The sequence below is a fragment of the Dromaius novaehollandiae genome, chromosome 25 (assembly GCF_036370855.1).
Source record: "Dromaius novaehollandiae isolate bDroNov1 chromosome 25, bDroNov1.hap1, whole genome shotgun sequence".
Taxonomy (NCBI): Eukaryota; Metazoa; Chordata; class Aves; order Casuariiformes; family Dromaiidae; genus Dromaius; species Dromaius novaehollandiae.
Window position 1 is genome coordinate 189,404 of NC_088122.1, and position 17,192 is coordinate 206,595.

At 50.6% G+C, this 17,192-nt stretch overlaps 2 protein-coding genes across 7 annotated transcripts in view; one reads left to right on the top strand and one right to left on the bottom strand.

The window, feature by feature from the left end:
• The first annotated feature begins 1,901 nt into the window (after positions 1 to 1,901).
• LOC112988077 (repulsive guidance molecule A-like) lies at positions 1,902 to 8,183 on the top strand. Its single transcript, XM_026108298.2, has 3 exons — positions 1,902 to 2,135; positions 4,053 to 4,543; positions 6,384 to 8,183. The coding sequence occupies exons 1-3, from the start codon at positions 2,018 to 2,020 to the stop codon at positions 7,050 to 7,052; spliced, it is 1,278 nt and encodes a 425-aa protein (XP_025964083.2). The 5' UTR covers positions 1,902 to 2,017; the 3' UTR covers positions 7,053 to 8,183.
• Positions 8,184 to 10,011: 1,828 nt separating this feature from the next.
• Positions 10,012 to 17,192, bottom strand: part of CELF5 (CUGBP Elav-like family member 5) — a 40,063-nt gene continuing 32,882 nt past the window's right edge. For 3 of the 6 annotated variants that reach the window (XM_064497319.1, XM_064497320.1, XM_064497315.1), the window contains 7 exons: positions 15,696 to 15,840; positions 15,351 to 15,497; positions 15,109 to 15,171; positions 14,940 to 15,023; positions 13,686 to 13,829; positions 13,414 to 13,578; positions 10,012 to 12,130 (listed from right to left, as the gene is read on the bottom strand). In XM_064497319.1, the coding sequence (XP_064353389.1) occupies positions 13,451 to 13,578; positions 13,686 to 13,829; positions 14,940 to 15,023; positions 15,109 to 15,171; positions 15,351 to 15,497; positions 15,696 to 15,840 (711 nt within the window). In that variant the 3' untranslated portion in view covers positions 10,012 to 12,130; positions 13,414 to 13,450. The remainder of the gene's footprint in view (positions 12,131 to 13,413; positions 13,579 to 13,685; positions 13,830 to 14,939; positions 15,024 to 15,108; positions 15,172 to 15,350; positions 15,498 to 15,695; positions 15,841 to 17,192) is intronic. The other 3 variants (XM_064497318.1, XM_064497317.1, XM_064497316.1) reach the window with 3 other exon arrangements.

Here is a 17,192-nt window from a genome sequence, read left to right on the forward strand (position 1 = left end):
TAAAGCAACAAGCTGAAATTTAGCATACTGCTGGCTGGCATCCTTTCGGCAGGAGTATGCCTCTTGCTATCTTTCAGGAAAATGTGCCAGAAACTGGCCACATTAAAAACAAATTCTGGAAACATAAGCTTGCATCTGCTCAGTGGGAGAAGTTAATTCTACTCTTGCATTCTCAGGAAAGTTCACCTCCACTGACTGCTGTCACTTGCCTCCCTTGCCCTCGGTGCATCCAAGGCCATAGCCACACAACGCCCTATGCCCAGTCATGGGCTGAGGAGGTGGGCATTCCTCTCCTTGCAATTCCTTGCAATTACAAGAAGGAAAGGCAGGAAAATTAAGGGTGGGAGAAAGAGAGGAACAGAGGGAGGGAAAGGGCAGGCGTGGGGCATGATGGAAGATGGGCCAGGCACAGAGAAGAGGAGCTGAACGGTTAGCTGGAGGCGCCAGAGGCACTCACAGCTTGGGGCTTCATGAAGAAGCCGTCTGCAACATTGTGTTAAGAATTCCTGAGGCCTCGCTTCCTCTGCAGGAATAGCAGGTGGCTTTTGCTTGTTAATTCTTTGTGACATCAGGACCTTGTGTTTTCTCTTTTTAAATGCTAACAAGTTAGGGTTAGGGTTTTAATTGCTAGCTTTTTATTTTTTTGACACCCAACTTCCCAATCTTGCTTTTCTTCCTGGCCTTCAATCAGTTCAAAGGCTCTTTCCTTCCCCTGAAATGCATGCCAGTGAAATCTGCAGCACTTTCTTTGGGGTGAGCGTGCTGGGTGGCATGGCAAAGATGTGAAGGCTCATTTCACCCATTTCCCACGTTCTCTCTGTGCTCCTGCCACCTGCAGGAATGCAGCCACCATGCACACACCTCTCCCTGTTTCTCTGCTCCAGTCCCAACTTTACTGCCTCTTTCTGAAACTGGGCTCCACAGCATCTGACAGGATCTACAGGGTGATTCTGTGCCGAGCTTTCCAAGCACAGGCTCCCCAAAACTGATGGGCACCTCCCACACCTCACCGATGCGCACCTTCTCTGCCATGGGGAATTTGAGAATGGCCTGTGACTGATCACCCTACTGTAATGAAAAGTCCAGGGGGTTAATTTACAATGCCAGGGCTTTATTTTTAGTTTCTTATGAAAAGTAACACCTCCAGCAGCCTTGCTCTCCCTTGCCACATGCTGGGCTGCTGTATGGCCACTTCCCTGCAGCACTGAGGTGATGGTCTCCTGTACCAAAATGACATGGTTGTCCTTAAGATGAAAGGCTGACATGGTGGTGTGACCAGAACAACAAATGGAGACAAGCCTGCTGGGAAAGCCAGAACAGGCAGGTGGGGATAAGAGAGCAAGCTCTTGAGAAAGGTCCTGAAACGTACACCTGGCGCTCCGGAATCAGCAGGCATTGGCAGTCTCTCCACTTACTGCCCTGCATACGCAGCCAAAAGTGTCAAACGCCATCCAGAGAGGCCGCTCGATCCCATGCCAGGGCTCGCCTCCCCGGCCCACACCGGCCATTTCCGACCCATTCTGGTACTTGCTGCGTCCGGACGGCGGAGGCGGCACGGCCCCGCCCCCGGGCCGCCGGCTCCTGGAGGCGCGGCGGGGACAACGCCCGCCTCCCCAGGCAACACCGGGTTGGCTGGCGCTCCAGGAGTACGCAAACCGCGTACGCCTGCAGGCTTTGCCATTGGCTGCCGAACCCGTGACCATGCAGAGCGGTCGTCCCGCTCTGGAGCTTTTTCCTATTGGCCAGAGGCTCATGAATAGGGCCGCGAAGAGTGCCGCTTCGCCTTTTCTCATTGGCTGCTGGATCTCTCACTCTACATAACGCGGCGGCTTTATTCCGCTTCTCATGGGCGGCGGTTTAATTAATATGCAAAACATTTGTCCCAGGCTGCCCTTCCATTGGCGGGGGCGGTGTTGTGTGGGGCGGGCGGCGGCCGTGCCCGCAGTCTCCCGCGGGCCGGCGGCCGGGCGGGTGCTGCGGCCGGGGAGGGGCGGCGGCGCTGGGGGTCGATGGCGGGATGGGCGTGCGGCCCCAGAGCCTCGCCCCGGCGCCGGTAGCGTCGCCTCGCGGGCGGCTGCTCGGCATGGTGCTGTTGGCGTCGGTGTGCTGCTGCGTGCCCGTGTCCGCGCCCGCAGGTAGCGGGGCCGGGGCGCGGGGCGGCCCTCTCGGGGCGGAGGGCCTGGCGCGGGGGCGCCGTGGGGTCCGGCGGCGGCGGGAGCCCTCAGGGGCCGAGGCTGGGGCCGCACCGTCCTGGCGGTGCGTTTATGGGTGAGGGGCGGCTGCGCGGCTCCGCCAAGGAAAACAGGGTGGCGGCGACACAGAGGCGCCTGGCGGCGGCGGGGCCGGGCGGGCCGCGAGGAGCGCGGAGCCGGGGCCGGTGGCGGCAAGGCAGGCGGGTGAGAGCGGGGCTCTCCCGAGGCCTGGGTTGGTGTCTCAGACGCTTCGTTCGGGACCTTAAACTTCTGTTCGTTCCCGTAAAAGCTCGCCTCGGGTTTGGAGTTTTGCCTGGGTGCCTTATTTTTAAAAGGTCTCGAATCCTCCTTCTCTGCCCAGACCAGCCCGGGCATGTAGGCAAGGGTCTGCGGGTGGGCGCTCGGACAGAGGGAGCTGAAGGGTGAAGGAGGCAGACGAGGCTGGGGATGCAGTGAGCCGCTCCCTTCGCTGCTGGTTTCTTGTGCAGCTTTGGAAGTTGTGAGGGGAAGGGGTCGTTTTTCACAGTTTGCAGACTGGCATTCAAGGGCACCGAGGACAGGTGGTGGTGGTGGATCTCTCTGGTTTTTCCTGCTCTACAGCCTAAAATCTAAGATGTTCTTTCTGTTCGTACAAGTAAGGTCTTGGGCATCTTGTGCACCTGAGTTTAACACACAACGCGAGCCTTGGGCTGGGAAGTCTTGCACAAGAAGGCTCGGGTTCACAGCTGAACTGAGAACAGAGCAGGAACCCCTGCTCATGCCAGGTCTGCTGGACAAATTGGTTATTCTGGCCACCAGTAAGCTGCACTGTGGTGATGGAAGGCAACTCTTTCCTTCACTGAGTTAGGGGTGATGAAGTGCGAGAGCAGGCTTACCATGTAGGAATTAAAACCTAGCTGAATACATTACATTAGCACGTTTTGTACATGGCTGTGAGAAACTTGCAGAGAAACAGAAACTGTGTGCTCAGGATCTGCAGCTGATCAACATAGATTTGCATGCCAGGTTTAACCTTGACGCATTGTTAATGCATATCCCTGGGGAAAACTGTATTGATTTATGTGTTACGTGGGTTTTTTTAAGCTTGAACAATTTGGCTTTGGTTTAAGATATCAAAGGGTGCGTGTTACTCAGCATGCCCACAGATACGCACACTGTAGAGTTTGTAGAGTTCTTGCAAACCAGTGTACTCTCAGTAGGGTGACAGTAAACTAGCTGCTCGTTTGGGCTGAGGAATTAACTTATAATGCATGACAAAGAAAGTATGAGTTTATTTTTTTAATCCTAGCAGTAAAAATTGGGAGTGGGTCTTGTGACTTGGCCAATTTCGGTGGCTCTTACCCAACATTTTGAAGTCAGCTTTTACAATGTCAGCATGGCTATGGGCTTGTGCTGTCCTGAATACATATACATAGCACTGACGTGTGGTATCCATAAGATGAAGAACTTCCAAATGTTTGCTCTTCCTTTTCCTGTGTTGATGGAGTTTGTTTAAATAGGACACTTCCTCCTCCACCCCCCCCCCCCCAACCCTGTAAGCTTGTGTGAAAAACACCTGGTCTGGTTTTGAGGAGCCTGTTTTATTTTTGCTTTTCCTGGTAATTTATCTTTCTCAGGGTGTTGACAGTTGTGACTCATTAAATACTTTGGAGAAAGAGTTCCAAGTGCAAAGTGAATTTAATGACAGATTCCTGAAGCCATGGCATAGTAGCCTAGTAAATACTCATACACGCTCACACACACTCACGGGAGATGTTTCTTCTTTTGACTGCTGTATGAAATATGCTTTAGGGGGTAAAAGAGATGAGCCACTGAACCCCTCAATTCCTAACTGATGGCCATGACCTTTTCTCCTTGCAGTGCACTGCCAGCAGTGCAGAATCCAGTGCTGCAATGCTGACTATATAGCTGCCATTTCTAGCAATGCCTTGCCAGAGGATGTGCTTTTGGATGTGGATTACTGCACTGCCTTGCGTGCATACTCTGTGTGTACCAGGAAGACTGCCAAGTCCTGCCGAGGAGACCTGGTGTACCACTCTGCTGTATTCAGGATAAAGGAACTGTTTGCCCAGTACAACTGCTCCAGTGATGGACCTACCTCATCAGCAAGAGCCCCAGGCACTCAAGACCCTCTTGTTTCTAAGATATGTGATTATGAGAGGAGTTCCAGCTTTCAGAAGAAGTTTGCCCACTGTGGATTATTTGGAGATCCTCACTTAAGGACTTTTAAGGATGAGTTCCAGACTTGTAAAGTAGAAGGAGCTTGGCCGTTGATAGACAATCAGTACTTGTCTGTTCAGGTCACTAACGTTCCTGTAGTGACTGGATCCAGTGCCACAGCCACCAGCAAGGTAAAAGGACAACTAAAAACCTTTTGTGCTTAGTAGTGTCCCTGCTGTGGGACTGCTGCACCCTGGTCACCCTATGTGGGTATTAGTCATGTCAGTGTGGGGAGTGGGGTGTCCTGGGACAAGTCCTGTATCTGGAAGATGATGTTAGAGGAGTGCAGAACTTGAGGGGTCAGTTCTGGCCCTCCTTGACAACGTGATGTTCTTGCTACAATGGTTCTGGAGGTTCTGCGTCTAATGTAGAGTTTCATGTTCATTGTTTTGCCTTTGAAACCCTAGCAGAACCTTGAGTGCCTGTTTCCGCAGTAGACCTGTGGTAACCCTTACTAATGGTTTCAAAACTGGCGTATTTTCTTACGTATTCAAAATGAAGGCCCATACCAGGTTTGACTAGCATCCTGCACACCAGAAGAGTGTCCCTTTCTGGAAACCAGCTGCGTGGAGTTCCCTGCTCCCAGCTGGGAGGTGAGTTGTTCATCTGGGTCACAGACTCTCTCCAGTGGAAGAGCAGAGTGGGTTCTTCCTCCGGGCTTTGATGGAAGCATAAGTTTTGTGGATCCCAGCCCAGAGCATCTGCAGATCCTTTATGGCTTCAATAAGGTTGCCATAGCATGTCCAGACTGAGGAATGAGGCTCTTCACTTTCGTGCTGCCCCCTGCTCTGGCAGAAGATGAGGCAAACGTTATCTGGCTCCAGTGCCACTGGCTGAATGCTTGGGTGGAAGGCTGCAAAGACTGAACTTTCTGCTCTGCAGCCCTTCCCTGATGGGGCTCTCTAGGAGTCCTATTTCTGCTTCTCTGTGCGCCAGGTTTATCTCCCTCGTAGGCTGTAGCAGGTGAGCTGGCACCAGAAAAGCCCTCTCTGACCCACTGAGAAGGTGTACCTCAGACTGCTCAGTGATAAAACTGGAGCTGTGTAAGGCAGAAATCTCAGGGCTTGCAGACTTTGGACCTTGCTCTCAGGTCCCTGCTCACTTCTCTCTCTCTACACTATTTGCTCCACAACTGCTGTTTACCCAGGAAAGCTTGGGGGCTGGTGGTGACAGACACTCTCCTTCTGGGTGGGATAGACCTGCAGACAAAGTGTGTGCACTTTTAAGATAAGACAGTGTCATTCTAAAAGACTTCTTGACTCCTAATCCTTGGAAACTCCCTGGTCTCTCTCTCATCATTCCCAACCACAGCTTTGGCAATGTGCCCTTCCCCAGATGTGCAGCAGGAGGGGGAGATGGGCTGCTAGTGATGCACATTCCTACAAAGTCTGACACATGAGCATGTGTGGTCCTGCTGTGTGGCTTGGGGTGTAGGGCAAAGCTAGCATTTGCCATCCAGACCCAACCTCTTCCCTGTCACATGACCAGCACAAATGAGCATCCTGCCGATTCTCTTGAGGGAGTTCTCTGCATCCCTTTGGGGTGGGGGGAGAATTGCTCACCCCATATTCGTGACTAGAGAATTGAGCACTGCCTGGAGTGGAGCTTCTGTCAGCCTCTTTGTCCACATGAGCACTCTCACCCCTTGTGCAGTAAAATACACTGGTTATGGAGTTAAGATCTTAAAGGGGTTCATTTCTTTTCCCCTACCTCTGTAGGGGTACAAGCTGTTAAACTTGCAAGAATGACTCAGTATGGCATCTAATTAGAAGTTGTTTGGCCCTTGTTGGGACTTGGAGGGTTGGAGGAGGACAGGGGATGTGGCTTTTTAGTAGCAGTGGACTGGAGGTCTTGCTGTAAGCAGCGGTCCTGTAGTGAATCCACTGTCTAAGCCCTAGGTTCAGTGGCAAAGTAGTTCTGCAGTGAGTTCTAATCCACTTGAATGCCATTTTTGCCCTATCTTCTGCACAGATCACGCTGATCTTTAAGAGCTACCAGGGATGTACAGAGCAGAAGGTCTACCAGGCTAGCACAGAGGACTTGCCCTTGGCATTCAATGATGGCACGCGAAACGGTGGGCAGCAGGAGGGAGCCAGCAGTCTGCGCATCCTGGAGAAGCCAGACTCCAACCAAGTGGAGATCCAGGCTCATTACATTGGCAGCACTGTAATCATCCGCCAGGTGGGCCATTACCTCACCTTTGCCATTCGTGTGCCAGAGGAGACCTTGAATCTCTCGGAGGAGAGCCCCGTCCTTCAGCTCTGCCTACATGGCTGCCCCAAGAATGAGCTGATTCAGGAGCACAGGCTGTGGCTGAGCAAATCCAGCCCTCTCTGGCCCAGCTCCCAGCAGGTGTACACAGTGGAAACAGCTGCTGAACAATGTCGCCGCGTTCTGCAGGTGGAGGATGTGTATTTCCAGTCCTGTGTCTTTGATCTGCTTACCACAGGGGATCCTGAATTTTCCATGGCTGCATATGGGGCCTTGGAAGACTTGAAAGCCTTGTATCCCAGCAGACTTGCCTTACATGCTGCATCCAAGACCGTGAGTGTGCCTGGCAGAGCTCTGGCACTTTGTCAGACTGCTGTTTTTGCCGTCTGGTGGGTTCTTGCTTTCCTAACACTGCTCTGGTGTAGTTAGGGGGTGCGTGCGTGCGTGTGGGAGAGTCTCCATCCCACAAAGGACCCTTGACCAAGGGCAGAGAAGCTCCTGACTGCTGACTTCTGGACAAGTTCTCCTCTTGCAGAATTGGCCTACCTGACCCAGCTCTTGCCACCTGTCTTCCATCTTTTCTCTTACTGAAAGTGACATGCCAGTTGTTCAGTCTCCTACTTCCTCAGCCAATGCTGGGTTTGGGAGAAACCTGCCTTGCCTTCTGTGTGCCAAGGCTGTGGTTAGGGGCTGGAGAGGGGGGAAGGAACCCCTGCTTATAGTGGCCAGGCTGAAGATGAAGAGGGATTGTCCCCAGAGGGAAGAGGCTTGCTACCCTGCAGCATGAGGTTTAGCTGTCCTGCTAGGAGTGCTGCACTCTGTTTCCCACCTCTGTCCTCTGATCAGTCTTCTCTAGTCCCTAGTCTTCTCTGCTTGTTTCACATGAACCTTCCAATGCTAAATTGCTCTTCCAGAATTGGTCATGTAGATTTATCCAGAAGTTAGAACAAGGGCCAGCTACTAATTTGTTGGCACCTCCTCCTAGCTATGGTTACTGTGGCCCCAGACAGTAGAGGATCTGGGGAGATGAGAGGAAACCAAGCTGCATGTTGTGAGAGAGCACTTGGAGTAGTGTTGGTTTGGTCCGAGAGCTTTGTCTATGTAATGATGTGCCTTTGAGATGGAACCACAAATGGCTTGGCAAATGGAAACTGCCAGGCATTTAAACCAGGCTCTTCACCTTTTCTAATGTCTTTGGAAATTCTGCTGATCTGAGCACAGCTTGGAGCTGAGGGAGAAAAGGGCAGCTGGGTCTCAGATGCTCTTCACTCCTTTGCAAACTGCAATTCCCACTGCAATTCCCACTTAGGCCTGCTGAGCAAACAGGAGGAGTTGGGATAGAGCCTCTCTGTTAGACTGGGAGCTGCAGAAACCCTGGCTAGCAGGTTACAAAATATTCATTACTAAAATGTGTATATTTCTGTTCTTGATCTGTAAATGTCTGTACATTCCCTGGACATTTTGCTCTTCCACCTCATTATTTTGTGGACTCTGTGAGCCTCCTCACCTCCTGTTAATAGCATTTTAACCTGTATTTTAATTAAAATATGTTTTTTTGTGTGTTGGTGTCACATGCTGATGCTTCTTCTGTGCAGGAAGGTTGCTGACTTGGCTTCCGTGAGCGTGTTGGCAGACCTTTGCAGACTGCAGGGGACCTGTTAAATCAGCTCTTGATTTCTTGTTATAAATACAAAGATTGATTGTTGATTCCTGCAATGAACAGGAGAAAGGATGTGGAGGGGAACTCTTCCATAACATATTTTTGCTATGGGTATGTGTTATGGTTCATTAGTTCTACAGGCTAAGAAAAAGCAGCCCCTGCTTGAATCCTCCTAGCCTGGGGCTGGGTAAAGGATCTGCTATGGGCTCCTTGTCTGAGAAGATGGTGGTTTTGTGCCATTCCCTTGCCTCCCTCCCCCATGAATCTTGAAGGAATTTCAAGAGTCTCTGAGAGCTGAACATTTGGTAGAAACTCGTCAACAGGTTTGGAAGTTCTGGGGACAGGCAGGTATTAAACCAGGCTTGTGCAAGGGGAAGTAGGACTAAAATGGAGTGTGCAGAGACCTGCTGATCTCAGTGTTTCTTCAATCTTTGCTGATCTTTTTCAAGAAGAGAGAAAGCAGGTTGGGAGTTGGTAGTGTGGCTGCATCCCCTCTCAAGGAGAGGCAATGTTCTAGTTTGTGTGAGGCTGTTTTCTGGGGAAGGGACACTATGCCCCCTGCTTCCCTGCTCTGTTGAGTGCTAGGTGCTAGATCCAGTGTGATCCTGTTCTGAACTAAACATGAAAACTTTGTGCCTGCAAGAGATGTCAGTGTGGCCTGAGTTCTCACTCTGATTACTTCTATGGTCTGAAGTAGGAATAATGTGTGGTTGCAAGTGTGTATATTTTAGTTGCAGGTATGTTTTATTCACAGCATAGGAACAGGCACTAGCTGGATGTATCGCTGCTTCTGTCTACATCATAGACCTTGGATTTTGACCTGACAAAGCTTTCTGTGGAATTACATGGAAATGGTAGGAAGTTGCTGCAATTTACATCCCCTCTGGAGTTTGAACCCACCCCTCCTAAATGCACACATACACCTGCTTGCTCCTCATGTTTGCAGTAAACACTCTATGGTCCAGGCACCACAGAACTGTTGTTGGTGCAGGGAGAAAGGGGCATCAAAAGTTGAGGTAATCCTATATTTCATTCTCCTCTCATGTTCTGCTTTTCTCTAGCACTGTTAAATAAGGCTTTCAAAGCATCTTCTTGGAAAAGTCCCAGGAAAATTGGTGTTTTTGCACCAATGCACAGCTATGGCAAATGGCATTTGTTCCCTCCTAATCCCAGTGTGCTCCTCACTTGCAGTGCAGGGAAAGGGAGTTTGTGCAGTTGCTCTCCATTTTTGCTGGGCTGAGCTCTGCCTTTCTCTTTTTGTTTTTTTTTCTTCTCTCTCTCCCCCCAGTCCCCTCACGATGCTGTTGAGAGAACCAGTTCTGTTCTCTCAGTACAAAGTACTCAGGAGTTCTTAGAAGTCTGGAATCTGCACACAACAGCTGTGCCTGGTTTGTGTTTTGCTCTGCTAGAGTTGGGCTGGTGAACTTATCTGTTGCAATTGGACTAATACAACAAACTTGCATTTTTGGGATCAGATCCTATGACTGGAATAAAAATCCAAAGAAAGCCTTTCTGGAGACCTGGGACACTGTGGTGTACAGAGTAAGGCAGGGTTGTATTTTATAGGACTCAGGCTCTGTCATCCATCCTTCTGTGAAATGCTTAACTGATTGCACAGGTGATTTGCTGAATGGAAACAGGTTTTCCTCACCTCAAGTCTTTGATTGTCTTCAAGCATAAGCACTATCTAAAAGCAGATGCAACTAATACATGAATTAAAACCTCAAATTACTTAGCAAGTAAAACTTTTATTAAATAAATTTAAGATTTTTTTAGACCAGAGCGAGGAATTTGACATTGACGAAGCTTGTATCTCACCTGTAACATTTTACAGTCACATCGGTAACTGTGATGGAAGAAACTGATTATAAATGCTTATTTTAAACCGGCTTGACCTAGACTTTCCAAAGTCCTTTTTTCCCATTTTGTGTTTGTTGGTCATTTTCTTTTTTGTTCAAAATTAGATGAAGTTTAAACTTCATGAAATTACTTGTAGCAGAAATAAAATACATTATACAAATCACGTACATAATAGATGTTAAGTATAAAAATGGTATTTACAATCAGTAAACATGGACTATAGAAACACACAGACCTCCACTGCTTCATCCATCTCTCTCATAAACTCTCAGGCTCAGATACAGAGGGGTGGTTGAGGAGATGTGAATGTACTTGAAGGACTGGGCCACAGACATCTGAACAAAGGGAAACTGGAGGAGGATGAGAAGTGGCTGAGGTCCTCTGAAGTCCTCAGATCTCTCTTTAGTATCAGTTGCATTGACCTTTCTCCACCAACCCTCTGTTCATGTTTACACACACGCACACGCACAGGAATGTTCTTGGTACCTTATCAAACTCTGAAATATTGAAACTAATTATTCAGAAGGCTTTTCTTTTTTCTGTATTTTGGTAAAACTTAAAGGGACTATTTCAAGTTGTTAAATGGATGCGCCTTGTCAGTAAGACTCCCCCACTCTAGGGATGTTTGTTAATCAAGCTCTGAACTATGCTCTGTGCTTAAGTGTACATATATATATCTATATCTATATATGCTGCATACTGTATAATCTGTCCTTTGGAGGGGAAGAAAAAAACAGAGCAGCCTTCTTTTGTCATACTATCCTTCTTGTGTCTGCTTGGAAAAGCTTCATAGAGGGTATAAGAGGCGAGTCCCCTTGTTAAATTCTGTGGGAGAAAATGTCCTGTTCGGTTTGGAGGTTGGAAATGCCTGCTAACCAGCTTTAGGTTATTTCCGACACATGGAGGCAGTGTGTAGCCCCTGGGAGGCTTCTGTCACTCTGTTCTGGAGATGGTGTTTGCTCGCATTCTCTCATCTTCTCTTGCCTTGATCAAGAAAATTCCCTGTTACCATGGAGAGCTATGAAACGTGGGTCTGTGCCATGCATGCGGAGGCAGTACAGTTCCTGTAGGTAAAGGGATTTCCTGTGCTTTCAGCCTAATCTGGGAGCGTTCAGAATAGGCTTTGGCACCAATATCCGGGAGCTTGGTCTGCAGAAGCCCTTGGAAGGTTAAGACTGAGAGCTGTTGAGAGCTGTTGAGATCCTTAACCAAGCTGGTGCTAAGGTTGGTGGGTGAGTGACTCTTGAGCTGAGTAGCTGGCTGTGCCCCAATCCTGGAGGTATGTAGTTCTCGTTCTCCTTGCTTCTTGCTAATGTTGAGCAGAGAGATGTGTTATCCCTTGCTCTTTGTCCATCCTCTCAAAATGTTCAGGCCTATTTGCAGTGCCTGCTGAGGAGACACTGTTGCAGAGGTTAAACCCTTTGCTTCCAACCCCTCTTGCAAGGAGTCAGTCTCTGAATGGAAAAGTTTGGTCCTGTGAGTCACTTAAAAAAAAAAAATAGAGACTCTGTGTGTGTGTGTGTGTGTGTGTGTGTATATATATATATATATATATATGTGTATATATATATATATATAATATATTTCTCTATGAAAGGGACAGGAGATGAGGTGGGGGTGGCTAAGGTCCCGTACATCACTGTGGTAACCTAGAGACACACCACTAGGTTTTCTTGGGCTGTGTACTCCAGGCATACCCCAAGAGGAAGAGCTTCAGGTCCCCAGGGTCTGCTGATTTTCTGGTCCCTTTGCTACGTACCACATTAGCAGCAAATATGTGAGTCCATTGTGGCAAAAATCTTCCTGCTGGGCAGACATTGAGCTTTCCCTTCAATTTCATGTTTTTGAGGAGGCGGGCTGAAGGCAGATGGGGTGGGTAGGTGAGGAGCAGAGGAAAGAAAGGGGTGATGTCAAAAGAGTTCATAAATTTACTGGCCTCTGTAAATCAACCTGAAGCAGAAATTCTTCCTCTGGACTTTCCCTTCACCTGAACAGAAAGGGGTGGGGGAATTGGGAGATTAGGAGGACATATGTGCAAACCTCAGGCTTTGAGCTGCTGCTTCTTAAATGTGGAGGAATATGGCCCCATTTAGAAGGGATGAAGAGCAGCCATTGCCTTGTTCCAAGTCTGGTGACTGACAGAAGCTAACACTTTAACAGCCAGCTCCTACATCAGGCAGCTCTTCTGTGGCCCTCCATGGCTTCACTTAGGCTGATAAGCTTCTCTTGATAGTGTGGCCACCAGAGGAGGCCATCCAAGGCTCAGCTGATGTTGTAGCAAGCATTCTGAGTACAATTGTGTAGGCATGGTTACAGGCTCTGCAGACCCCAGTACAGATTTTGCTGAGCTCTTTGCTCCAAACCCTTCCATGGGCCTACTGTGACAAAACCCTCCAGCACAGGGAAGTCAAGCAAAGAGGAGCCAGCTGTCAGGAAGGACACTGAACCATTTCCAGCCGTGGCCCTTCCTTGCCCTACTTTCAGTGGATTGGCCCCATCTGAAGTGGGGTCGCTTGGTTTCTCTGTGTTGAATTGCTGCACCAGGACTGCCCTGAACAAAGCAGGAGGACACCCTCACATGACTGCCTCAAGGGCTAATTTTCTTCTGATCTGCTTTTCTATGATCCTTGTGAATCATGTGGTTGCCCCTTACATGCCCTAGCGAAAAACAAAACTGGGTTTTGGGTTTTAAAACCTTGTTAGAAAGATGAACAAATGTGGGGAGGGGTTGGAAAACAATGGGTGAAGCCAGGTGATCTGAGCCCTTCTGGCTATTGGGGCCTTCAGTCCCTGCCTGAGCTATGTTGTAGGAGTGCTGATCTCCAGCTCAGCCACAATCATGCCAGTGCCTGGCTATGGACATTATTGATCTGGACCCCGACCCAATGGATTGACTTCCTGGCTTGACCTCGGACCTGTCTCATCACTGTGGACTTGCCTGGCAATCACTGAACTATGTTTGACCCTGGTTACCCTCACCAGACCTGATCCTGACCTGCAGATTGACTTCCTGGATTGACCTTGGACCTTCCTCATTTCCACAAAATTGCCTGATGATCTGGACTCTTGGTTGAATCTGGCTACCATCTCCAAGCCTGTCCTGGCCACCTTCCTTGGTTACTGTGAGGCTGGGCTCTTGCTGGCAAGGCCCCTGTCCTGCCATCTGTGTTACTGTGTTTGGCTCCCCATCCCTTCAGGGAGCAGCTAGCCTTGCAGTTCCCTGACCCTGGGCAGCACACAGAAACAGTGCTGTGAGGGTGCCAGCTTTACCTGTGCTGCAGAAGTGACTCCTGCTTGCTTGCTGCTGTCAGTAGGGATGGTTGGCATCCTTGGGTCGTTTTAACTGGACCTTCAAACGTTTCATACCAATCTGGAAGCCATTCATGGCCTGGATAGCAGTCTGTGCACTGGATGGGTTGTCAAAGCTTACAAAACCTGAAGGACAGGACACAGGCATGGCCAATAACTCTTGGCTCCATGCCATATGCATGAGTGTCCTAGTTATCTGCCATGCTCTCCTGCCTGGAGGCATCATCACTCACCAAAACACTTGCTCTGGTTGGTGGCACGATCCATGAACACCTTGGAGGAGATGATATTGCCAAAGGGCAGGAACATCTGCATCAGCTCATTGTCTCCAAACTCCTGAGGGAGATGGTAGATGAAGAGATTGCAGCCTTCAGGACCTGCAGGCATGGGGGCAATGGGGAGGGATCAAGCACAGATAGCCCCCAAAGGAAAGAGGAAGAGAAATACACTCAGCTCAAAGCACAGTGTTGGAGGAGAACCCCAGCACTGCCTCTGTCTGTCTTAACCTCCCCTTGCTGGCCTCTTTCAATCACTGGTCCAAGGAAAAGGGCTCTAGGGGCTGTTCAAGAGCATGTGGGAGGCAATATGCAGAACTAGAGGTTCTAGAGAGCAGATTTGACTGTCGTAGCTTTCCTGGTTCCTACGTGGGGTGCTGGGCATGACAACTCTCTAGCAGTGTCTGGGTGCTGTTTTGTTGGAAAGAAATCAGATGAGGTGACAGCTCCTTCTTGATTGCTCTCCCACCCCTGCTCAGCACTGCCCAGAGCAGCACGCACTTCTACATGGAAGCTGCAGAGGTAGCCTTCCCTGCCCACAGCCATGCAGTGGTTGCATTCGACCCATGAGCCACAGCCCCAACTGGAAATCTCCTGAACTACCATACGTCCTACTTATGAGCTGACCTGGTCCTGCCAAGTCCTTCACCTGGTCCCTGTGAGCCTGATAAGCACAGGGAGCTGTCCCTTTCCTGGCACCTGCTGTGTGAGGCAGGAGCAGACAGATTCCTTTAGCTCCAAATTCTGTCCAGATGAATTTTGAAATAAGCTGAAAAACAAACTCTGAGGCTGGGAAAGCTGAAGAGAGAGGAGGGTGCCATGGAGAGCCTGGTTTGACTGTTACCAGTGTGGCTCTAGCATCAGCAAAGAGGAGGAGAAGGTGTTCTTCTCCCCAGCCTGCATAGGGAAGGCCTTGACTCTACACTTTGGTGTCAAAGCTTGGTGTTATACTGACTGCTGTCAGCTTTGCTCTAAGTGGCATCTGACCAGTGATGAGTTCTGGAGGCTTGCATGACCAGCATCTTCTGTCTCCTTACAGTCTGCTCACTGCAAAGCCAAGCTTGGTTCTGTAACCCAGCTCCAATGCAAAGGATTAGAGTGGGCAAGGATCAGTGCTGCCTCCTCTCCATCGACTCTATGGTGCAGAAGATGAGCTCCATTAGCCACCCCTCCCTCTCCCCACTACCCCTCCATTCCCACCCTGATCCTCACCTTCTCGTTGCTGCTGCTGCAGGATGGGAGGCGGCTGAGGAATGCTCTGTGCGATTGGAGTGATGGTGGTGGTTGGATACACAGCTGTGTTCCAAGGAGACAGAACAAACTTTATCTGAGAAACTGGTCAGCTACACTAGGAACTAAGAGAGAGGAAGGAAGCTGTTACCTGCGTACTGCTGAACTCCTGTAAAGGCTGGGTGCAAAGTCTCTGCTACTGAAGGGCTCTGGGCTGCAAAGAAGAAGAATGGAGTCAGAAGCACAGCAAAGGGAATTGCGCGCACATGTTTCAGTGAGTCTCCATGCCTGGCTGGTAGAGGGCTAAGGAAAGTCTTCTGTGTGGGGATCCAGAAAAAAGGAGCTAACTGCAGTTCTTGAAGTCTCTGGGTGTTTTCTTCCAGCTGTCCATACCTGAGTATGGCACAAGGCCATTGGTGTAAACTGTGTCCAAAGTCGGATGGCCATTTGGGAATGGCACCACTCCAGTGAATCCGTTTGAAATGGGCGCTACCAGCCCTGGCATGGCTGATGTTCCCAGGAGAGGAGGTGAATGTAGCCCTGCAGAGCAAGAAGAAAAGGGGATCCTGCATGAGTAAAGGTCCCTTGAAGCTTCTGCTCCCTCCATCTGTCTGGCTGGCAAGAGCCTGATGGGGTATGGGGAGCTGTTTTCTCTGTACAAGCACTGTGCTGTATTGGGGCAGGGGGTTCATTGGTCATGAAGGACTCGCTGTGTCCTGGCCCATACGAGGCTCTCACCTGATGTTGGAGCAATCGGAGTGGTTGGCAGCCCGTTGAGACTGACGGCACCGATCTGCTGGATGTGACAAGGGGAAAAGGCAACGCCAGGGCTCAGGTAGCTGCCGTGGGAGGTGGAGAGAACCGTTGTCTGCTGCTGCATCAGCTGCAAGGCAGGGTCACACACTGTCAGGGCCACGTGTGGTCAGGATCACACATGGCCCAGGGCCACAGATGGTCAAGGCCCCGGGAGCATCTCAGAGCCCATGGCCAGGGCTGGCTCCCCCAGTGGGCCTGGAGCTCCCTGCAGCCATGTCCTCCTCCGGGGCCGCCTGCCGCGATGGGCCAGCCAGCCCCGCCTGCCTGGGGCTGGCTTGGCAGACCCCAGGAGTGGGGCACAGCTGCCGCTGGTGGCGGAGAAGCTCAGTTTGGGTCCTCTTGCAAAAGCCAGAGCCACAGCTGGGTGCCCTCCACCCGCCCCAGACCCTCTCCTCCTGCCAGAAGCCAGCAGCCTCAGGGGTCTCCTGCTGCCTCTTGACTACAAGCTGGGCCATCCATGAGAGCATCAGAATGGCGCTGGAGGCCCTTCCTGCTTGGAAGACTCCTGCAGTGGAGATGGGGCGGGAAAAGGGGCATGCTGGCGACCCAACAGCAGCCTCTCGCTGCAGGCCACGGCTTTGTCAGCCTGCCAAAAGGGATGCTAAAGATGATTCCTTCCAGCCACAGCCCTGTCGCAAAGCCCTGCCCCATTTCCTGGTTGACATCTAGCACGGCACTGAACAACCCAAGCGAGCAGCTTTCCCTTGGGGAACACTTCTTTTGCCCAGCCTTCGCAAGGGGACCAGGCTGCTGCTGGGCTTGCTCAGGGCCCCACGCCCCGCTGCATATCCGGGGGTCTGTCCAGGCTCAGCGCGCTTCTCGGGCGCTGCCCCCCAAGGCTGCTCTGGGATTCCCTGAGCCCCGTCTTGCCCCAGGCAGCAGCCTGCACCCTGGCTGGAGGGTGGCGGCTCCTTCTGGCTCCCCACCACACCCACCTGGGCAGAGAGGCATGTGGCAGAAAGGGGGTGAAGCTGGGAGGAGGGTTGGAAGGAAGAAGGAAAAAAACCTCCTTCTTGACCCCTTTGGCTGTCAGTAGGTGCTCTGGAGCATAATATTAAATTAAAGTGCTCTCAAAATGCAGCAGCAACAAAGGTTTAGTTCTGGATGCAAAATTAGCTAGCTCCTTTATAAGCCTCGTCCTCACCATCAAGCAGGAAAAGCAGGAGAGGCATCGACACAGCTGCCTGGAAACAGCAACTCCACAGGAGGAGACAGGGTGGGGGAGCAGCAAAACCAAGCAAAACACAGGTCCTCTTTACGTTCACTACAGTGTCTCACTGTCTCTGTTGCACCACAACTGCACCGCACCATGTACCCTGCCTTGTCTGCAACAGGCTGAGTCAGTAAGCCAGTTTGGCCCAGGTCTCAGCTGGAGGAGCTGGTAACTCCAGAACGTGCACATCTCGCTGAATCCCTTCA

Excerpts from the sequence above, each read along its gene's own strand:
- LOC112988077 (XM_026108298.2), top strand. The coding sequence starts at position 2,018 with ATGGGCGTGCGGCCCCAGAGCCTCGCCCCGGCGCCGGTAGCGTCGCCT. Across the intron at positions 2,136-4,052 it reads GCCCGTGTCCGCGCCCGCAG|TGCACTGCCAGCAGTGCAGA; the intron begins GTAGCGGGGCCG and ends TTCTCCTTGCAG. Across the intron at positions 4,544-6,383 it reads GTGCCACAGCCACCAGCAAG|ATCACGCTGATCTTTAAGAG; the intron begins GTAAAAGGACAA and ends TCTTCTGCACAG.